The sequence below is a fragment of the Argiope bruennichi genome, chromosome 1, assembly GCF_947563725.1.
Source record: "Argiope bruennichi chromosome 1, qqArgBrue1.1, whole genome shotgun sequence".
NCBI classification, from domain to species: Eukaryota; Metazoa; Arthropoda; class Arachnida; order Araneae; family Araneidae; genus Argiope; species Argiope bruennichi.
In genome coordinates this window covers 137,188,187-137,212,495 of record NC_079151.1, presented here as the reverse complement: position 1 = coordinate 137,212,495, position 24,309 = coordinate 137,188,187, and the positions used below count along the sequence as shown (strand labels likewise).

Genomic DNA, 24,309 nt, shown 5'->3' with positions numbered 1-24,309 from the left:
AATAGGTGAATTCGCTAAAAAATCATTTTTTTTCAAAAATATGATTTTTTTATTTAATATTCTTTATATATGAACAGTTTTGTTTGTACAACCATTTGAATTTTATTTCTAGGGCCCTTTGTTTTGTTTGTTTGTTTGTTTTGGGGGGAGGGAAGGGGGGTTACATAGATCTTAATATTTACGTCTAAATACATTGTCATAATATTTTACATCTTTAAATGCCTTTTATTTTGCTACTCGCTGTTTCCTCAGATCCTTATCTTCGATAGAATTTTCTTAAGAAAACGCATCTTAAGTTAAAATCTAAGGCACCATTTTTGTTCAAATTTGGTCTAATAATTTTTCAATATATTCTGAAATTTCTGAGCTAGATAATAAATAATATATTCATTTAGAAATATTGTCCAGTTATTTTAATGCTTCACAATGCGAAAAAATTGAGAAATCATGTTATTTATCAGTCGACGCCCAATATTTAAAAAAATGGATAGAAATACAGCATATTCTTTTAGTTCATGGAACTATGAATTACATTACTTGAACCATCTGTAAAATTTTAGCAAAACATTTATTAACTTCTAAACGAGAACTCTTTTTACTTTATACTTCTTTTTTAACCAAAATAAAGTCCTTTTTTTAATTTTGTTTTAAAAATGAAACATTTTAGTTTTTTTTTTTTTTAATTTAATGTTTCATTAATGTATATGTTGGTTTCATAAATGATTTTTTTAATCTTTTTTATTTAAAAATATAACTATTTTAGAGGATTTTTCATAAAATTTAAGCCTTTTTTTATCCCAAAGTATTTATTCATACACATTAAAATAAGAAACAAAATTAGCGTAGGATCAATAGCCAGAAGGCAGTAAAATTTTTAAATCTTGAATTCCTTCATATATATTAAAAATAGTACTCACCTTTTTTGGGTGGGCACTTTTCTGGTCTGATACACTCTCCTTTTGAATTTCTAACAAAGCCTTCAACACATTCACATTCGAAATTGCATACGAATTCACACTTTTTAGGTGGATCGTCGTAGTTGTCACAGGTCAAAGGACATGCTTCGCTGCATTCGTTGAGGACCTCATTCTCTCCGCAGACTTCTGCCAAAATATTTCATAAATTTTAGAAAATGATTTTTTATTAAATATTTTAAATTATAAATATTTAATTAAACTTTATGGAAATACATGGCGGAAACTAGTATTTTTCCAAATATTACCAGAACATACTTCTGTTATGGAATTGTGAATGTTTATATATCTTGATTAAAATATACCTGTAACTAGAATGTTAATTAAAACTTTAGCTTAATCGAAAATAAACAAATCTTTTATAACTCGATGATACGGCATGGTATAAAACCGTTCCGGTTTCCTTTGGCAATTACAATGATTGACTAACGAAGGCATCATTTTAGGCACTATTATTTCATTTATCTTGTTACATGTTCTTAAATTCGGAATTTGGAAAATGATTTTTTTACCCATTTCTTGATATGCTAGAATTTTGTAATTTCCCACACTTTTATGTTTTAATAACAAATCCCTGTTGTAATATTTTCATGAATTAATTATCAATTCATCATTACTGAATTAGATTTTGGTTCTGTACCTGTGCTGACATTTCGTAGTGACTTTGAGAAAAAGATTTATATTTAAATTAAAGAGGCAAAATAATTACAAATGAAAAAAATCAGCTGTTTGGTATATCAAATGTCTGTGATTCAATTTTTTTATAATTCTTCAAATATGGATTTAACTTTAGTAATCTCAAAGAGAATAAGAAAATTCAACGCATTCTGATAAGTTAGATGAAGAACTGCCAACATATAAAATTTTAGAACACTCCCTTTTCGCTTTGTTAAAAGAGCCGTGCTCTGAATTTTTTTGAATTCAATATATGCAGTCTTTCAAAGTTAGTGGGTTTTTGTTGTTGTTGTTTTTTTCATTTATATTACATACAAAATGAATGATAATGAACTATTATAAAAATTCCATCAGAGAACAAAGTTTTATTTGTACTCTTAAAAACAGATATTTTTGTACATTTTAGATATTTTTAATTTCTTTCCCATAAAATTTATTATTTTCCAAACTCATTGTTAGGAGGTGCCAATGAAATAATTGATTGATTAATAATATCTTGAATCTTTCATTTGAAAAAGAAATCGACCTCAAAATAAATTAATTGTTAACAAAATTAATTTATAAAAAATAAAAATAAAAATTAATTAATTGTTAACAAAATTAATTTATAAAAAATAAAAATAAAAATTAATTAATTGTTAACAAAATTAATTTATTAAAAAATAAAAATAAAAATTAATTAATTGTTAACAAAATTAATTTATTAAAAAATAAAAATAAATTAATTGTTAACAAAATTAATTTATTAAAAAATAAAAATAAATTAATTGTTAACAAAATTAATTTATTAAAAAATAAAAAATAAAATTAATTAATTGTTAACAAGATTAATTTATTGTTAATAAAATTGATAATTACTGTTCATGAAGTTTTGAAAATACTCAAATAGTGTAATGGAATTAAGAATACCCAAGTGTAAGAAATTTAAACCTCTATCACAGCAGGAAATGCATGAAAACAACTTACAATATCTCGTATGTATAAGAATGTAGCATGTGAAATTAAGTTAAGGTGTTTAATAATAATTTCTTTTGGAATTACTTTTAGCGGCTAACAGTTTAGAATTACAACATGCACCTGCCTACAGTACATATTCCCATATGGGAATGAGTGCCTAATTTTATAAAACATTGATAGAAATTATTAATTAAAAACTCTTATGATTAAATTATCTCATTTATAAACGAATTATTAAATACAAAATCATACATGACAAGGAAAGGATGGGCAATAATTTTATGGTCAATTTCGAACTATGTAGCATTAATATATATTGACATTCATTTAACTCTTTCACTACCAAACCGGCCCAAATGGGCCTTGAAATTTCTATACTAAGAGGTCGTTTTGAGGAGGGTTTCTGTTTCAAACCAAGGTTGCAAGATATCATTAAGGATGCTTCCACTTTACTTGCTAATTCCTCGTTTGAAACCGAAACCGACAGAAAAAAAAAGGCCCATTGGTATATATCTTGCACGCCTAGGGTGGAACTGGTTAGTAATGAATGCGTTAAAGATCGAATCATAAATTTAATATTACATATTATATGTACAAACTCTGAGGTGGGCAATCCTCTGGCAGCACGCATTCATCCCCTGTACCTCCCCAGACATATCCTTTGTCGCAGTGGCACCCGGAAGAGCAAAACAGGCTGCATGCCTTGGGTGGATCCTTGTAATTCTTGCAGGTGAGAGGACAGGCAGATCCACAAGCTTCATAGTGAGCGTTCCGTGGGCAGTCGTTTCTGAGTTCAGCTGAAAAACAGAATTCTCATTCAAAGTTTCAAGGATTTTTTAAAATATTTATTACAGTAAAAAAAAAGCGTGAATGGTCTCCACAAAACTGTCTGGTATATATTCTAATAGAAATAGACTCCCAATGCACAGGCTTCAAAGTGAGCATTTTCTGTATAATCATATTTTAGTTCAGTCAAACCAGTAAATTCTCATTTAGAATTTCAAGGATTTATTAAGACAGTTAGTGGCATAAAACATCCGCTTGAGTGGTCGCCATAAAACTGACTCGAATACTTTCTAATACAAATATTATACCCATCTCCCTTTCGCATAAAATTTTTAAGCGTAAATGTCAGAAGTGCTTAGATTTTTATTTAAGTCCTACATATGAAAGTTATAATCTTCATAATATAATAGCGAAAATTGGCCCTTATGGATTAACTGTATCCCGTTGGCGAAAAATGTTTACATAAGATTGGTCTTTGGCGAATAAACGCTGGCTTGCGATTCATGCATAGTTACCAGAATATCGAATTTTTGACAACTTTATCCGATCAATTGAAATCAGAACTCTGTATTGAACACTCAAAATCACATACTTAATTTCATTTATTTAATTTAAGACATGGTAGTTTTGAGTTTACATACATGCATAGATACACACCGACCAACTGTCAACCCCTTGACAGATTTTATTCAAAATTTATAAAAATATACATTCTAGAAACTAAAAATTTTGACCAAATTTCATTCATAAGGGTTGTTAAGTTTTTGATTAATCACATTTACGCGCATGCAAAAGCACAAAGCGAGAGCACTTTGTAATTTTGGTTACTTGGCGAGATTCGTGTCCAAATTTAGTGTAAATCTACATTTTAAACTTTAAGTCTGTGTGCCAAATTATATTTATCCAAACTATCAATGTTTTGTAGTTATTATATTCGCAAGCATTCAGACAACGATAGTAGGAGCACTCCCCAGCTAGTCTATTAACTAAGAGGTCTTACTCAGCATATGAAGAAGACCTACTGTATTATTACCATCAAGGATAAACCAAACCAGCTTTAGAGGCTCATGAACCTCGAGGAATAAAGGCCGTCTTGCAAGAAATCAAGGGTAAACCGTGTCGAGAAATCATCTATACCCGTAGTCATCAAAAGAAATCTGAAATAGAGAATCGAGTCTGTTCTGGCCAGATTGGCTGAATCAATTGGCCAGAAGCAATCATGACCCGACTTACTTGAAACCTTCACTCCCATTGCATTCAGACATCCAAATGTACTTGATGCAAAGGATTTTTTTTTGTTTAAAATTTGATAAAAATATACAAATTTGGTACTACACTATGTGTGAAATTTCATCTGCCTAATTCAAGACGTTTCATATTTATCGTATTCAAAAACAGACTGACATGATTTCAAAAAATGGGCCTTTAGGATTTAAGGAGATCCGAAACTTGGAGATTCGGTGACAATGGCAATGCGTTTTGTTTGCATATTAGACATACGAGAACGTAACGAAGTTGGCAACTATACTCATACTAATCGATACAGAATATCCTATTTATGGTAGAATGTTTATTTCGACACGTCTTATTAGTATAACAAATAATTCTTTTGCAAACTTTTCCTATCAATTAATCGTAAGGAATAAAATGGAAATAAAATTACCATTAAAAGCAATAATGATTAGAATATAATTTTGTTCATTCTGCGTCATTTTACGGCACCAAGCGTCAAACTATCATTAAATAATACCATATGCAGCTTTTGCTAAACATGTCAAATGAAGTAGAAATAGTGATGGATTTCCTAAACAGTTGCCTAGGGTTTCTAAACTAAGAGAAGGCCAGTAAGCTGGTTGGTTTAAAAACTATTTACCTAACTGCCGAATTAACATATTTTTAGAAATACAACTTCAATATTAGAATGAGCACTTTCTTATTAAACACTTGAATGAGAAATATTGAACACACAAATATTGAAACACTTTCTTAGCACTTTATTAAATGAAATTGAAGGATTCCGGTATATTTCATTGCTTCAATAATATTTTGTAATGATTTGGATGCAGATTATTCTGAAATCATAATATATAAATCAAAACTAATTCTTTGATTTTATTTTCCAATAAAAACAAAGTAAACTAATCGTATGAACATTATTTACACATTTCAAATTAAAGTAAAATAATATGATTCAAAATAACGTATGATTAAAAAAACCCAAAAGATAATACATCTTTTAGGACAAATTCAAATCCTAATTTAAAAAAAACTCGGAAATTCCGTCTTTTTGCTCACTGCGTATCAGCCTTCTGTGGAGTAAAACCATTCAAATACAATAGTATCGAATTTCTGAAACGAGCAGTATCTATAACTACTCACTTAGAAAAAAATTCTACAGATATAATTTTTTTATCGTTAATATGATAAATATTACGCATTTTGATTTGAAATGAAATAGTGCAAATCGAAATGGCAAGCATAAAAAAGAATCGGAAAAGACCGTTAAAAGATTATTTATCCTACCTGGAGAAGCGAACACTCCGGCTACAAAAGAAAAAAGCACAAGAAACTCCACTGATAGATTCATGATTGTGTTGTCTGTTAATGAATTAGAAATATTCGTATGATTCTCGTCTTTTATGCGCTAAAAAGAATTTCAACAATATGCATTTATTCCCACGGTGAATGATACAAGTGAATCATTAATCAAAAATATTCTCTGGGAACCAACACGTTGCATTCCTTTCAATTATTCTATGCACGTAGAATCATTACTCAGTTATCAATATAAATGTTTAAATGAAAATAATCGTTTTATATCAAACGAACTCATGTGAATCATCTACAGATCTGCAATTTCTTTTTTTTTTTAATTTTTATTGCAATATATAAATATCAAAAGGGCATTGAATGCCAAAATTTTAAATGCCAATCATGATGCCAAATATTAAAATTTTTGATTAATGATACTATTTAATCATTAAGAAAAAATATTCTATGGCAATCAACCCGTATTCCTTCCGATTTTTCTATGCAGATAAAATCATTACGCATTTATTAATGAAAGTATGACTCATGTGAATCATCTACAAATTTGCAATTTCTTTTTTTTTTTATTTTGATCCCAGAGTACATCGAATACCAAAAAATTAAGCGCCGAAGTATTATTATTTTCATCTCATTTTTTTAGAAATGTATCTAGTTTCTCATACAAAAAACTGATAACTATCGTTCAGTACCAGCAAATATTTACTTCTAATAGCTTTAAATAACTTTTTTTTACCTGTAAGTTGAAATCAGCATTTTATTCCATTCGTATTATGAGTATGCACTATAATTTTTTTAGCGTTAAACTTAATTTAGTATCCTTTGCGCTTCTTGCCATGGGGGTAAAAGAGGTGGAGAATTGAACATGAGAACATGGCATTTTCTATGTTATGAATTTAAGAATATTTTAATTTTTATCCATTCGTTCAACACCCTTGAGAGCAAGTTCAATCCTTTAGTTTTAGAGCATTAATTAGTCATCTGGTAGGAGAACAACACTCTAACAAGATGGATGCCAGGTAGTAATAAGGATATAATAAGAATATATGAATTAATTATAAATCAATGATATTAGATTTTGAAATATTTAAAATTTAATATAGATCGATTTTAAGATGTACGGAAAGATACAAATATAACATATAATTACAAATACTAATAAAGCGTTGATGGAAATGGATTTAGAAGAATTTTGACATTGTGAAAGTGATGAAAATAAAAAAAAACTATTTGTTTTCCTGGAAAAAAATATTGACACGAAACCCAAACAAAACTATTTGCATTAACAAATATTAGGCATATAAATATGTGACCAAAATGTTAAAATTGAGCAAATATTATAAGCAAAAAAAAAATACAAAAGCATCTATATATAAATATAAATTTATTAATAAATCACATAATGAACAATGAAAGAAAAAATATTCAGTTTCCCAATCATAATAATAATAATAAATAAATAAATAATGAAAAAACATCATGAACCACACAAATTTTTTAAGTACCAATGCAAAACAGATGCAATTAAAAATTATATTTTCCTATATGCAATTTTTTACCTTAATTGAATATATTTATAACTATTAAATAGATGAAGGAAATAATTCTCAACTATAACGTTTGTATAAATATATTTTACAATCCAATCATTCAATCAATGAATGCTTTTATTTTTAAGATTAAGCCAATGGTTGATACCCAAAACTCATCATTTGACCACCAGTTTGATTTATTAAATTTTATTATTCTATATAGGAATCTTTTGCTTTGTAAAGCATTATTAAATCATTTATTATCATGTGAGAATATGATGTTGTTTTGGTTAGGGGGTGTTGAAGCCCGAAATCGCGTAGGCAATGAATAAAGCATAAATGGCAATTTTCATCACCATCTTTAAATCTTTCTTTTTACCTGCTTTTACCAGCATTTCATTATTATCATGTATGCTTCTTACCTGTATTGCTTTATTATTACATATGTTACTTTGACAGCAGATGCGTTTCGGTTTTTAAAAGTAATGTAAAACTATGACATCATAGCTGTTATTTCATCTCAAAATCGGTCGAGCTCCAAAACTTTGTTTGCCAGCTAGAAAAATTAAAAATAAAAGTTTAAAAAAACTATATATATATATATACAGAGAGAGAGAGAGACCGATAAAGAAGTCTCGTAATTGTTTCAAACCTTCAAACCGGTTTAAACACTGGTTAATGACTTAAATTAACTAAGACAAATAATGATGTTGAAAAATAATAATGTTCTCACAAATAATTTGAAAAATAATATCAGTTTACTAAATAAAATTTGGAAATAACAATGCAATAAAAAATATAGTGATTTTTACAACCAATATACCCACAAAAACATATGGGAGGAGAGGTTTGAAAATATAAAATCAATTACGGTAAGTAATAAAGGAACATGCCCAGTTTTAAAATAAACCAAGTATTTCTTAAGATTCAGTACCTAATGAAAATATTGAGTTATATTTTTTAAAAGAGTAATATGAAGGTATATTCTTTAAGAGAATTGTGACATATTCTTTATTATAATCATTATTCTTTATATAACTTATTATTTGAGATTATTATGAGATTATGATTATTTCCTGAGATTGTTCTTTATATAGTCAGATTGAGGTATTTTCTTTAACATTTTAAGTTGATTCGTCTTGTGTGCCACCAGATGGAGCACAAAACAATAAAAGAGATAACATTTTTCTTGTAACAAATCTCAAAATGTTAAATAATTAGTAGAAGGTATGTTTCACAGTTTGTGAAGTCATTCTCACTTGTTTCACTACAGCCAGAATGCCGAAGAAAATATGAAGTAAAAGGAGGATGATGTACTTTTATTTCTCCAAAACAAATGCACTTACTTTTTCTCGCATAAAGAAAAATCAGTGGGATTGGTCTGCCTAAAACTTTCTTGCATACTCTTAAATAAAAATCTTATCATTTTTCACCTTAAAAGCTTGTGGACCCTGGGTAATCCAGCGAATACCTTGCATGGTATTTGTGAACGATAGTTACGAAATATAAATCTTTCACGTGAATCTAGCAATTTTATTGAATCTATCGCGAGAATATGTATTTTGGGAGCATTTTTTAAGAGTAATTAAATCTATAATTTCGCAAGATAATACAGTTGTAGCCACAAGATCACAAATCGAATTTTATTGATTTAAGTTATTACATACGAAAACACAGGTCTACTCTTTGGCAAATTTAATTCAAAATTTGATAAATCTACATTTTAAATCTTGAGACTATGCACCAAATTTTAACTAGGTAGCTTTTTACATTTTGTAGTTATTCTATTCACATGTAAACAGTCAGCCAGACTTCCTTCCAATGAATTTCCTTCAAAATTAGACAGAAATCTACACGTTTTATCACCGTTTCGTTTAAAACATTTGGAATTATCGTGTTCAAGCACACTCACAGACATAATACAAAAAAATGGGCTTTTCGAGCTTAAAGAGGTCTGAAACATGAAAAATTCGTCAAAAATATTCGTTTTTTTATATCAATATTTTCTATAAACTTTCTATTGTAGAAAGTAAAAATAACCTTTTAAAAAGTCATTTTTTTACTAGTCGTTTATACCAAAATATTCTTGGGATTGAGATTAGCTTAAGAAAAATGATTCATTTAGCTTATTAAATAAATTTAATTAGATTAATTAATTAGGTAAATTAATAATTAAGTAACAATCAAGACATCGTTTTGTGTGTGATAAAGATTTGAAGCATCTAATTTCTGTCTGATTGAAAAATTTGACAGAACTTATAGTCAACTTACAAAGCTTCACAGAAAGATTAATCAATGCGGAGCATAATTCTTTTGGCCCTAGAAACGGTTAGCATGCAACCCACAGAATTCAACATGAACAAGAAATTCCATATTTGCCTATTATATCTGAAATATACCACACACATTTGCTATAGTAAAAAAATGCGGAAGATAGGGTCATGATCCAAAGAACCTGATGAAAATCAGTCTATTAAATAGATTTGTCTCGTGTAATGAAAGGAAAAACGTATAAAAGCTTTTTAATAATTCAAAAACAAAATGTAAATGATTCCGAATATAATTGAAAACTGATTTTGAATCCCTCTACTAGCAATGTGAATGACTTAAGGAACTAGAAAGTACCGAATGTCTCAAAAATAATTGATGAAATTTGAAACTCAATTAAAAAAAGACAGAACATGATAGAAATGTGTCGTTTGAGGTCTTACCTTGGGGAAATCATGGAATTTTATCCCATCAAATTGCAAATGTGGTTAAAATTGCCACTAACAGGAGTGGCTATCTATAGGTTTCCTATAAAATATGAAAAAATTAAAGCCGGTTTTAAAATATTGCAAGAAATTAAACAACGGTGTTTTCAATGTAACCCCATATGCAGCAACAACATGGCACAGTCCGGGGCAAAAATGTCCGGATCTCAAGTACTCCGTTTTAACTACACCTGTTGTTAATCTTCTGTAATGCCATCGGTCGGTTGCAATGTTATCTAAATTTACAATTTAGTGGGATAAAATTCCCTGATTTCCCAAACGCAGGTCACAAACAATACATTTCTATCACATTCCGTCTTTTCTTTTTTTATTGATTTTTCAAAATCCATCAATCGTTTTTGGCGAGCCCGGAAAAAAGCGAAACCTAAAAGCTTCTAGGTGAATGAAGGTTAATGAAGCACAAGTTTATTTGAAGGCCACCATTCTAGTCAAAATTTTGACTGGAATGATAAAGTTCAAGAAATATAAACAGACAAAATATAGTAAGGTTTCCTGCTTTTTTTTTGTTGTTGTTCATTAAAATTAACACAGATAGATGCTGTATTTTGGCAGGATTATTTTTTGAAGTGAAGTATAAATTTCATTTAAAATTTAAAATCCTTCTATTATAAGGATAAATTAAAAAAACGTTAGGAATATTAATAACTTTTTTTTAAGTTTTAAATATTTCTTCATTTTTTCAGCATTAAATTGAACATTAAAGGAAATCATGATGAAAAAAATGCAAATTTATAGTAAAAAATATCGTCATAATTGTTAATTAATGTGTTTCTTTACGTGTAATATAATTTGCAGCAATTAAATCTTCTGTGGGTTATTGCTTTTATTGTAAAAATAATTCTAAAATCGTTCCAACTTGATTATGTTGGAATTTAGGACATTTTTTCAATCGTATTAGATGGGAAAATTAAAATGTTCTTGTACTTTGAAGAAATTTATAGAATAAAATATATATACAAATATCTTAGCTGTTTTATGGATGAAGTTCAGACATGTAAAGTCTGAACCATATGCTAAAAATGCTACCACTTAAAATCAAGCTACGCGTTGTCTTACGTTGCTTTGTAATATCATAGCCATTTTTTCCTTTTCCACAAATGTACAGGAGATTCGAAAATTAAATAGGCGTCTCATACTCGGTATGTACATTATATAAACAAATCAATTTCATTCTCTCGGTAAATCTCAAAAAGAAAATATAATTAATGAAACATTTTTTTGTGTGTGTTTCAGTGTCATTAAATTTAGCAGTAATTGAAGTCATAGTATTGTTAAAAATTTTTATTAATAATTCAGGAACAAAATAAGCTATATCTTCATCAAATTAAATTTAACTTTAATGTGTTCCAATGTCATCAAATTTAAAAGTAATGAAAATCACAATATTGCCAAGAAAAGTCTTTTATTAAAAAAAAATTCAAGAACAAAAGATAGTCTCCATCAAATGGAAAATGATGTTAGTTGAATCACTACTTTCATGAAGCTTTAGGCTGTAAAAGAAAAAAGAAAAATGGTTATCTCTAAGTTTTCATTTTTAACAGTCTAACCTTAAAAACACAGCGGGCCTTTCAAAATTTATAAGTTCTGTATTATTGCTCTTAAAGTTCTTTTGTTACAAAGAGAAATTCCGGGAAGCGAACTGGTAGTCTTTATATTTATATAAAGAAATCGTTACATTTATATAAAGAAATTACATCAAAAATAGGCATGAATAACCCCAAACTGGTTACTCCGACCAGCCGGAAGATACAAGGAAAAATCTGATTGGCTGGACCATCCCAACAGTAAGACTGGCGGGAACTGTTTTAGTTATTGTGACACGGCAATGGTTGCGACTTTCATGGCATGATTGCTAATTGAAATCTTCTCATGTAATCAATCATCATGAAATCAGTCATGAAAAATAATTAAATAGTGAAATAAAATTAATTTTGAAAGATAAGGTACTATAAAACACTTCTTTAGGGTCATGTTAATGCGTCCTGGGAAGAAACAATACTATTCGTAGTTATTTTATATGAATCATTTAATTAATTTTTTTATGTAAGTTATAGTCATATAACGCACGCTATTAGTCTTATGCCATTCTCTTCATTGTATTATATATTTTTAATTGTTTGTTAATAGTTTTAAATTTATGAAAAATCTTATAAATTTTGTAAAAAATGAATACACTCTATTATTTCTAAGATGATGTTCTATCTTTGAACACTGTAATCCAATTTCTCTATGACAATGTAAAATTTGCCATTTTTCTTCATGTTAATGGTATTTTCAGTGTAAATTTAAATCTTTTATACTTTCTACGAGAATTTAAGTAAATAAGGGATTGAAATCTCTTATACTAATATGATTTGTATTAAGACGATAAACTGAATTTCCTTATTTTGCACATTTCATTATTTTTATAATAATATCAATAGCGAGTCCAATTGTAAAATAAACATACATGCACACACACACACACATATACATGTGTGTGTGTGTGTGTGTGTGTGTGTGTGTGTGTGTGTGTGTGTGTGTGTGTGTGTGTGTGTGTGTGTGTGTGTGTGTGTGTGTGTGTGTGTGAGCATATATATATATATATATTGAATTGAATATAAATATTGAAGCAGAATGCAGTTTCGAAGACAGAAAGACTCATTCAAGTTGTAAAGTTCGCTTTATTTTCACTGTTTTACAAGCGGCGTGGACTAGCACGCCCGCTCACAGCAACAGATTAGTCAAGAAGTGGCGTAAAAAGAGGGAGAAACAAATTATCCTTGTTTTATATACTGTGAAGTTTTAATAGGGATTTCCATGGCATGTTAATCAAAAAGCAAGGGATACACGGGATCTTTTAGAAGAAATTTGTAAAGTCAGTGGTACTTTGTCCCTTCACGCAGAGTGTGTGACATTGCCGGCGTTTAGCTATTCAGCAATTTTTTAAAGCTTCCCTTCAATTAATTAAGTAGCCAAAGGGGAATTGGATCAGGAAATAAGAAAATGAAATTACTATGTGTATATATATATATATATATATATATATATATATATATATATATATATATATATATATATATATATTACTGACAATTTGCGGAAAGCTCCGACAGACGGCCATAGGCGGAGGTGGTCTTACAATGGATCAGATGGAAAAATTTAAGACTATATCCGTAAAGGAACGGATTTAGGCTTCATCCTTATCCGTAAAGGAACGGATAAGGATGAAGCCTAAATTTTAAAACATCGTAAATTCACTCATAACATATTAAAGTTAATAGTTTAAGGAGAATTGTACGGACTTTCAAAGTTCTGATACCAGTACGACCAGGAATACTCCAGTGGAATTAAATTCCTATCATTGGAACATCAATAATTTCACATTACCTAAGATCTTTCATCTAAACTGTGTCTCATTTCAGCTGCCCTAGACCGCCCAGACTGCGACCAGGCCCCTAAACCTGGCCTTTGTAAAGCCTACATACCCAGATACTACTACGATCGAGAAGCTGGTCAGTGCCTAAAGTTCATCTACTGAGGATGCGGTGGAAACAAAAACAACATCAAGACTGAAGAAGAGTGTTACAACAAATGCGGGGATAATTCAATTCATTAATTCCATCTGTCCTTAAATTTATTTTAATGTTATGGACAGTATTAGAAATAATTTCGGAAAATCTTCTAGAAACTTCCTGATTAGAGTTTTTGTGATAGTTTAGAGTTTTTATAATAAACATGTGTTTGCAAGATATTTCAGAGAATATCTGATATCGTCCTCTTTATCCCAGCTTATTTTCCCAGAAAAATACAGTGTATAAATATTGCAATTTAGTCGCTATGTTAAATGAAAAATTACAATAAATTTATTAAACTAGGTTTTATCGTTGTATCTAATTCTTCCATTTTAAATAATTCCTACATTTTGATCATTAATTTAACATTTATTAGTTGGTATAGTCACCATTGCTCAGAATTTAAACACTTTCATGCATAGTATTTTAAATACAGAAATTAATTTAGAATAAATTAATATAATATTTATAATCCTCTTATTAAACCACATCACTTTATTACCAACCTTTAAGTCTGGTGATAAAGTTAAGTTTTAAAATTTAAGTCTGTTAACCTTTAAGTGCACAAATTTTTATTTAATTAATTCAAGTATTATTTCAGACTATAATTTTCTTAAAATGTATTCTGCTTCGCAATTTGAATCAGTGTTGTTTATTGTTTCATTATTTCCACTCTGCTCTTTTTCATAATTCAATTTATACAAAATTCAGTTTAACAAACAAAAACATTATTTTAAAACAGAAAATTTTAGTAGAAATTTTCTTTTTCTAAACTTTCAATTTCTTACAATATTTTATAGATAAGCATGCATTCTGCATCCAATGGACTTTTTCAATATATTACAATTTGAATTACTTTTCTCTTAAGGACTAATTACTATAATTTTAAAGTGAAATTAAAAGGATCAAAATCAAAATAAACATATCAGAGAATAAATTTCATATCCACGAGGTTTATCGAGATCGTATATAGCTGAAGACAATGCCGAATAATGAAAGGTTCATCACAGCTGACTACTCCGAACCAATCGAAGGTACACGGAAAAATCTGAGTTACAGGTTGCCGCAATAGCAGGGTGGGAAAAAACCTTCTAAATGTCATCACCGGCCTCAATAACCTCCCCTCGTAGGAGACACGTGCATTTATCGGTATGGAATACCTCCTCACACCATTTCTGTACCCACCCGGGGTAAGAAAACCAACCACCATACGGGAAACTTCTTATCCTCTGTCTGAATTGCCCCCGGGGAAATATAACGGAAGCTTAAAAAAATAGTTCTAATTTATAGAAAATAATTGCGAATCGATGCAGTAATTATAAATTACTCACCTTGCCTGTTTGGGCATTGCTCAGGCCTGATGCATTTTCCATCGGCATCTCTGACCAAACCCTTCTCGCATTCGCATCCGATCCTGCACATGAAGTTGCACACTAGGGGACGGTCGTCATAGTTCTCGCAAGTCAAGGGGCAGTCAGTCCCGCATGTATTGTAACGTTCATTCTCACCACACACTTGAGCTGTTGGAAACAGAAGAGACTAATTTAATGTAAGGTAGAGTGATGTTTAATTGAAAATTTTGAGAGCAATTTCCACAAAAGCTAATGATGTTATTGATTATAAATTTATATATCAAGATCTAAAATTCCATCGTTTTATATTTATGATATAAATGATTGTGTTGAAATCCCATACCGGCTCGGTTTCCGCATGCGTTTTCGCATTCCTCTTCAGTCTTGAAGTTGTTTTCGTTGCCACCGCAGCCCCCGTAGACGAACTTCTTGCACTGGCCAGTTTCCTTGTCGAAGTAGTACCTGGGGAAGAAGCCTCTGCACAAACCGGTTTCGGCTGGCTGGGAGCACCTGTCAGAATCAGATGGAGAAGGAATTTTCCAGATACCTAGAAAATAGGAATTAGGATTAAACGTCATCCATAGTTATATTTTTGTTCTAAATTTACTAAGCGTAAAAGAAATTGATATTAGCTTTGTATGCGTCTCATATAGCCCAAATTGATTTATTACGTTACTTGTATTAACATCCAGTTTTAGAACAACACCAAAGTTATTTTGGGACGGATATCATAATTTTAAACAGCAGTCAGATGACGAGGACAACATCTGAGCTGGAACACCATCCTCTCCAAACGTACACACCACACCAACAGAAAAACAGGATTGAATCGAGTCTCGAATTTGGGGCCCTCTCGTTGTTCTGAAGATGAGGCCTTACCATCAGGGCAACGCGACTCTGCCCAAACAGGCATTAAACAATTAAAATGTGCAATATTAGAAAATTTTAGATCTTCAATTTATTGAAGAACATACTTTAGGAAATTATAAAAAGTAAAATTACGCACAGTCACAAGAAAAATAAAGTGATATTGAAAATTTAAATATTCTTGATGCTTGACTTTTACTTAAGTCGTAATTGTACCCTCTTTTTATACAATTTATCATTAATAGAGTAAAAACCATTTCCATGGATACATTTCTTTTAAATATTTTGTTGTAATCCCACAATTAAACACTAATTATTAAAACGAAATATTAATGAATAAAATAAAGAAATAAATTCAACTACAATCCAAATTCAATCACAGTAATTTATAACTAACTATTTTATATAAATGTGACTAATTTTTCAAAAATATAGTTTTGAATGAAATAAATTCATCATCGTATAATGTTATGGAAGTTCAGTGAAGTAATTTAAATTTATCAGGAATATTGTAACTGAAAGAAAGACGAACGTCATAGACTATATTGACTTAAGTTAGATTTTATGATGTATTATACCATATATTATACTATAAAGTATAGTTAGGTGAATTGATTCTATTAAAAGTGTATCGAATATAACATTAATTTACATTGAATTAATAGACAAATTGTATAGTTCCGAAATAGTACTTCTATTTACTTCTAGCTATAATAAAAGTACATTTAGATGAATAGCCGATTATTATTCGATTTTAAATAATTTATTCCAATGGTATTTTTAGTTCAGCTAAGTTATATTAACGTCCTGTTTTTAAAGCAACACTAGGGCTATTTTGTAACTGACCTCGTAATTTTGAGCCGCGATCAGATGACGAGGACGACACTTGAGCTGGTACCTCCATCTAAGCTTCTACACCACACCAGCGGGATGATGTTTGAACTGGCGGATTTAAAGTATATTAGACCCACTTACATGGCAGTTCTTCGGTGGAATCGAGTCTCGAACTTGAAACCCTCAGATTCTGAAGCCGAGACCTTCCCACCAGGCCAGAGCGGCCTTGAATTCCATTGGATTAAACACAGCATATGAGTTGTATTTTTGCTTTTTCAATTTTAAATTATTTTAATTATTCAAATAAATATTACTAATTACCTAAATTAAATCAATTGATGTGAAAGCATCTATTTTACAATAAACTCATATATAGACAAAAATGTCTGTTCAAAATTTTTGCTCCAAATTTTTGGAAAAAATTTCATTAATTTGCGGATTGATGTAGGTCGCCTTTAAAAGAAAAATTGGATTTCTGTAGTTGTGGTATAAGAATTACTTCTGAATGTAAACAAAAAAAAAAAATACTTTAAGTTCTTCAATTCTTGATTAATATAAATCCCATTACAACAGAGTTAAAATTTCTTGAAATAGCTATTTGATGCTAAATATATTAATAAAAACAACTAAAACGTATTTATTGAACAGAAGAAAGACAAATAGAGCCTCATTATCAGGAAAACTGATTCATTTTAGAAAATAAAATTAAATGTAATATGCTAATCACACTTATCTTGTAATTTTTTTTCTATTTGGATACACTCTCCACTAGACAAAATAATGTTTTTTAACAATCAAAAACAATTACTTTAGACATACGTTTATCGGCACATTTCCTCATGCACGCCAATTTCGTGACGTATCTGTTTCCGTTTCCTTGGCAACCACCATACACGAATTGCTTGCAGGTTTTTGCATCTTCATCGAAGTACCACATGAAGAAGTAGCCTCGACATACGCCTTTATCAGGTTTATCAACGCAGTTCTTCTCTGTTAAAAATCGTATAAAAATAAAATATAGTGAATATTTTCGATATTTGAAAATAACAAGAATTCTTTAAATTGTTTTCAGTTTCATTTAAATCATTGGAAAATTCTGATATGAGTTATTTATTGTCAAGTACATAAGAGAATACTGTTTCTCATAATTATGACAAATCAAATTTCTAAAAAATCTAGAATTATTGATCTTAACTTCAATCTAGCTTTGAAAATAATGGCAGTTGATAATATTTTTATATAAATAGGAAATACGGTGTCAGAGAGAATATGGCAAGAATCAGAAATCTAACATTTTTTTTTGTTACTAAGTTTTTATTCAATAACTCATTATTCGAAACACTGGTGTCCATAAAAATTTAGTTTTAACAATTAAAGAAAACTATATATAACTATGTCTTAACGATTACATGAAATATCTTGCTAGTCATTCGTTTGACATACTTATTTCATTGAATTTGAATTTACTTTAATTTGAAAATATTATGGATTCAATTAAAAGAGACTTAATTATTTTCAATAGCTTTTAAATGCAAAATATTCTCTGAAGTTACTTAAAAAATTTTGAGAACAAGTTTAAACTTTACGTCCTTGGACGAAAGACAATGCAAAAGTTAATAATCCATTCTTATAAAAGCATGGGAAGGTTTCATCTTCAGAATTCCATGCTTCAGGAAATTGTGTCCTAAAATAACTAAAAGATCTCTTTCCTTCAATAATTTCTGGGCTAAGTATTAGTTCTGACTTGAGCCAGTACATTGTCTGGTGATATTTCTAGTTTGTGACTCATTCTGTAATGTTTTTAATAGATTAGAAAAATCTACTGAGATTAAATATTTTGTGAGTGTACAGAAAGATCCTGAATTCACTGTACAGATTTTAAGGTTTGATGCGGGATAGTGCAACAACCATTTATTATATCGGTATGTGTGGGTGATGTGCTGAGGTTTAAATGCAGAAAATAAGTGATAAAAAGGAAAGAGAAATGGAGTTAATCGGAAAAAAAGAGAATAGAGAGTTTGCGAGCATGATGAATTGAACATGGCTGAATGATTCTTTTGGCCATCCTGATCTCCCGATTTATACAGTCCAGATTATTTTTATAGGCACATTTGATTTGGTTTGGTTTGGTTATATTAACGTCCCGTTTGAAGCAACCCTAGAGCTATTTTGGGACGGACCTCGTAATTTTGAACCGCGGTCAGATGACGAGGACACCTGAGCTGGCATCCCCCTCTCCACACCACACCAGCGGGAGGACGTTTGGTCATGACGGATTTAACGTGCAACAGACCCCCTTACACGACGGTTCTTCGGTAGAATCGGGTCACGAACCTGAAACCCTCCGGTCCCGAAACCGAGACCTTACCACCAGGCCACCGCGGCCCCCAAAGGCACATTTGAAGAATGTTGTTTATGTTAAGATTGTTATAGTGACCTCTACTACTATCATCTGACTTAGATAAGGATCTCGTTGCTCGAACATCCAAAACTTATGCACGTTTTAATGTGTACTCAAATCAATTCACCAACGTTATCGAACATGTATTACTGTTGGTGGAAGCAATTTTGAACAGTTTTTGTAAACCCTGCAATTGTCAACGATGCTGCCAATAAACAATTCATCTCTCCTGCCATCTCTTTATTTCCTGTATTTGTGCCACCCCGTGTCACATGCAGCCATACATTCCTGATCAATAAATCATTGTTACAGCGTCCTCTACTAAGATTAAAGTTTGTATTATGAGTTCGGGATTATCCTGTATGCTCGAAAAAGGTTTATACTCAGTAGATTTTTCTAATCCATTAGAAACATTAGACAATGAAACACAACAGAAACTACAATTGTAATCTCATGAGAATGTATTGGCTGAAGCTTCAAGTCAGAATTTATATTATAACGAAATTTTTCGTTTTTCAAGGACAACATTTCTTGAAACCTAGAATTTACTTTGTCTTTCGTTGAGAGGCCTAAAGGCGGAACTTGTCCCAAAATAATTTTACAAATTATGATTCTGAAAAACTAATGAAATAAATTTATAAATAATTTCTGGGAGAATTTTACATTTAAAAGCTACTGAGAAAAACTAAGCACTCTTCTAGATCTGCAATATTCTCAAATTGAAGTAAACTCAAATTAAATGAAACAAGTATGTCAAACGATAGGCTACCGACAATGCAAAATATACTTCATGTAGTCGTTAAGACATGTTTATTTAGCTGAGTTTTCTGCATAAATATGGTTTATATAGTTACCTTATGTAATACAAAAGTGTGTGGTCACTAATTCTAAAATGAATCAATTAATGTATAAACAATGAGTAGGACACAAACCTTCAACAGGGCATTGTTCTGGTTCCACGCATTTGCCATCTTCGGTCTTGACGTGTCCTTCATCGCAGACGCAGCCAGAGACGCACATCAGGACGCACGCTTCAGGGGGATTTTTGTAATTCTTACAGGTGATGGGGCAGGCAGTACCGCATTCTTCATAATGGGAATTGACCGGACAATCCTCTGGAGAAAGAAATAAATAAAAACGTCATTATATTTTTTGTTCCTTAATTTAAATGTTTATTTTTCTCAAAACTGGACCTCTAAGAATAAAAAATATTTTCTTCAAAATTGTTTTCACTGTTTTTATTAAACTTAGTTAATCCTCCTGGAGTGCCACCTTAGATATGGGGGTAAGAATTTTCTATAATGTAGATTGGTTCTCGCCACCTTGTTGGGTATAGAAATGGTGTATGGTCAGGTATCTCCTAATGATCACGGGACGTGCCTCCTATGGGAAGGATTGTGTCGTGACCGGTGATGGTCCTTAAGATTCAACCTCAGTTCAACCAAAATTGTTGAAACGTCTGGTTATTTGGATTTTTCCATGTGTCTCAAAGCGGGTCAGAGTAGATGCTTATGATTGCGATAATTCTAAAGTTTTTGTTGGGTTTTTTTTTTAATTATCTTTTCATTTTGTAGAAAAAAAAGAATATTCAAAAATGCTTTAGGAATTTCTAACGGATAATTTTAATGCTAATTACTTAATATTTTTTTCTGAAGTTTGAAGTAGTCAAAGATAATTATTCACAAAAATTTTATTGTTTTAATAGTAAAAAATTGAAGGTCTAATCACAGCTAGTTTAGTATATATCTTCAAACTCATGATAATACGAAAGTGTAACATTTTTTAAAAAATTCAAACGGACCATGAAGCGTCTTGATATCACCTATGGTAGAAGTTTTACTTATCTCTAATATTCTGAGATAATTTTTTTTCTTTGTAAGACTTTCAGAGAGCATTGAAGCATTTGCATTAAATTTAGAGAAAATCTTTCAGTATCCAACCAGTACGGAACCAATAAGTCATTACTAAAACTTACGTGTGTCAGAAATATTTCGAAGAACTGGATTTAAAGTGCAATGAAAGGATGAATTGTTTATTTCAATATACAATTCCACACTTTAAGTCAAGACGCCAGGGATAAGTAGTATTTATGTCAGGCAACCTTCAAAAATTTCAATGAATGTCAGCATTAAGAAATCTAAAGTTTGAGAGTTTGGAATAAGTTAGGAGAATTTTAACGTATGTATTTAATTAAATAATTATGTATTTAATGTATTTAATTAAATAATTAAATTCATTATTAAAATCAAAAGAAATCAGATTCACCTGCAAAACAATTTTTAAAGCTAAATAGTGACAAATTATTCAAAATTCCATAATTATTTCGTGTCTTAAAAGAAAACATGGTTAAAAAATTATACTTGTGGCTTTATCAAAAATAATTAAAGATTATTATAATATAAATTTTTGTGCTAATTTTTTACTTTCTCTTATACGAAGTAGAGAGAAATTGTAATTGTCAAAAATTCAAACTCGAGTTTTTGACGAATCTCCACAATTTAGATCTCCTTGGAACAAATAAGGATAGTTTAAAGAATTTTATCCAGATCTCGCGAGAAAAACAGCTGGAGGATTTTTGTTCTTTAACCCTCCATCTGCTTGCTTATTCCGCTACTTCAGCGGTTCGGCAATCAGTCCATTTTCCATTGCATCCCGCGTTTTTCGCAATTTAGGTGTTTATTTTTACTATTACAGATTCTTATCGTGTAATTTATAGCAACAGATAACTTTGTTTGAAAAATATTTGAACTTATTTTTCAAACATTGCATCCAAATAGTGATTTTTAAAAAAATTACGCAGTATGAGGATTAAACTATCGTTATTTGTTCCCAACTCTGAAATTCCATAAAAATGCTTTAAAATTTAGATTCGTGATAGCAGCACAAGTAGATATAATTACTATATGGGAAAACATTTCTTTAAGTACCTAAAAATTACGTTGAATAAAATTAAAAATGAGAATATCTTTATAATTGATAGCAGCAAAGAAGTTCTAGAATATCTAAAAGATAATATTAATAAATTTAATACTTATGATTTTGAAAATTTGTACTCAAATCTAACACACAATAAATTAATAGATGTTTGTATTATTATATATGACGAATATCTGAACACAGATCTTATTAGTGCCTTTACTTTATGTATATTAATTCTTCAAAAAAACAATTGCTTGGAATTTTTGGGTCCCGATGGGTCAATACTTGGACGAAAGTCAGAATCCACACACAAAAAAATCCTTGGTTTGAATCTCTACTTAAAGCTAACTCTTGATAATGTTTTCAGGCTGGATCCAGTTTTTCCTTCATATTTTTACAATTTAAATTTTATATTTCTTTAATTTGTTTATCTGTTACTTACTAAATCTTTTTTTATTAAAATGATTTTATTTATTATTTTATAACAATAACCTTTTTCAAAAATATCAAATATTTTCAAAACAAAATATAATTTGAATATAATTATAGTTTTATATGGTTTTTTGTGCATATATATAACTTATTCTGCAAAAAAAAAATGAAGAAAGACAGCAATTACTGGGTAAAATATAATTCTCACGCATATAATAAAATAATAAGGCAGAAAGAAAATTTATTTAAAAGGTATTTAAAGCCCTTAGAAATGAACAATATAATGGATTTGAAACTATATTGAAGCGATTACTGCATCACTGCATTTGTAAGGGAAAGGTTAAAATTACCAACATATGAAATACGTTTAATACGTTAAAATTGCATACTTATTAAAGGCGTTTATTATGTTAAAACTACAAACATATCAAATTCGTTAAAATTACAAGCGAATGAAATATGTTCAATACGTTAAAATTATAAAGTTATGAAATATGTTTAATACATAAAAATTACGAACATATGAAATACGCTTAATGTGTTAAAATTACAAACGTATGAAATACATTCAATGAATTAAAATTACAAACATATGAAGTTGGTTAAAATTACAAACGAATGAAATATGTTAAAATTACAAACGTATGAAATACTTTAAAATTACAAACATATGAAATACATTCATACGTTAAAACTACAAATGTATGGAATGCGTTAAAATTACAAACATATGAAGTACGTTTAATACATAAATATTACAAATGTATGTATTCGGTTAACACGTTAAAATTGCAAACGTATGAAATGCGTTTAATACATTAAAATTATAAGCGTATGAAATACATTTAATTCCTTAAAATTACAAACATATAAAGTTAAAAACGGGCATTTAATACGCAAAAATTACAAACGTATGAAATACTTTCAATACGTTAAAATTACAAGGGTATGAATTCGTTTAATACGTTAAAAATTACAAACCTATGAAAGACGTTTAATATGTAAAAATTAGAAAAGTGTGAAATACGTTTAATACATAAAAATTTCAAATGTTTGAATACGGAATAAAATTTAAAAAATTCCACTTACCAGCGGAGGCTATGGCTCCGGCGACGAGGGCAAACAGCACTAAAAACTTCATGACGTTCCAAAAAGATTCAGAGCGAGAAGAAGCAAACGATATTCTTTCCTTTTATTACAAAAAACTGAAGGGCATCCTGTATAAATTCCCACGATTTTTGATATCCAGCAATCACTTATTATTTGAGAAAAGGCATGTGCCATCAAAGATAGGAATGTAAGTAGTTTCATAAAAAAAACTCGATGCCCAAATCCGTTAGAATAGGTAACAAAGGGGATTCGTTAGATCTTATCGATAGATTACGTTTTCAATAAAAACACGATTTCCTCCTGTTTTTTCAGATTATATTGTATCACTTGCATTCATTAAAACCGATTGGATTTCAAATTCGCAAATCATTTGATGTTTAAATGAATAGATATGTTATAGAGATGCTCAGAACTCACCAGATCAAGAAAACAGAGATTAAAATGGGCAAATAAATGCTCAGTTATATAATGATTTCTTTGCCAAAATATTGACAGTTTCATAAAAAGCTTCCAACTTCCAATCTTCCATGTACAGTGAGCCATTTTCTGAGAAGAAATAAAAACCTATATGTTCTAGTACACTGTAGATGTAAAT

General features: G+C 29.7%; 2 protein-coding genes across 2 annotated transcripts in view; both read right to left on the bottom strand.

Moving 5' to 3' along the window:
* The window catches only part of LOC129975257 (papilin-like), a 79,845-nt gene extending 73,848 nt beyond the window's left edge, over positions 1-5,997 (bottom strand). The window contains exons 1-3 of the mRNA XM_056088309.1: positions 5,916-5,997; positions 3,206-3,403; positions 918-1,103 (exon numbers count right to left, since the gene is read on the bottom strand). Coding sequence (XP_055944284.1) covers positions 918-1,103; positions 3,206-3,403; positions 5,916-5,979 — 448 coding nt within the window. The 5' untranslated portion in view covers positions 5,980-5,997. The remainder of the gene's footprint in view (positions 1-917; positions 1,104-3,205; positions 3,404-5,915) is intronic.
* A 5,633-nt stretch (positions 5,998-11,630) lies between these two features.
* On the bottom strand, positions 11,631-23,779 carry LOC129968721 (carboxypeptidase inhibitor SmCI-like). Its single transcript, XM_056082942.1, has 6 exons — positions 23,694-23,779; positions 20,186-20,368; positions 17,672-17,842; positions 15,495-15,698; positions 15,131-15,319; positions 11,631-11,735 (listed from the first exon to the last, which is right to left on the bottom strand). Exons 1-6 carry the CDS (start codon positions 23,743-23,745, stop codon positions 11,731-11,733), a joined length of 804 nt encoding a protein of 267 aa, XP_055938917.1. The 5' UTR covers positions 23,746-23,779; the 3' UTR covers positions 11,631-11,730.
* Between the last annotated feature and the right edge of the window lie 530 nt (positions 23,780-24,309).

What these genes read in the sequence shown, in the direction of transcription:
- LOC129968721 (XM_056082942.1), bottom strand. Translation starts at nt 23,745, where the DNA reads ATGAAGTTTTTAGTGCTGTTTGCCCTCGTCGCCGGAGCCATAGCCTCC. An exon ending in CGGAGCCATAGCCTCCGCTG is followed by an intron (nt 20,369 to 23,693) that starts GTAAGTGGAATT and finishes TTCTTTCTCCAG; the next exon opens with AGGATTGTCCGGTCAATTCC. An exon ending in GAGGAAATGTGCCGATAAAC is followed by an intron (nt 15,699 to 17,671) that starts GTATGTCTAAAG and finishes CCTATTTTCTAG; the next exon opens with GTATCTGGAAAATTCCTTCT.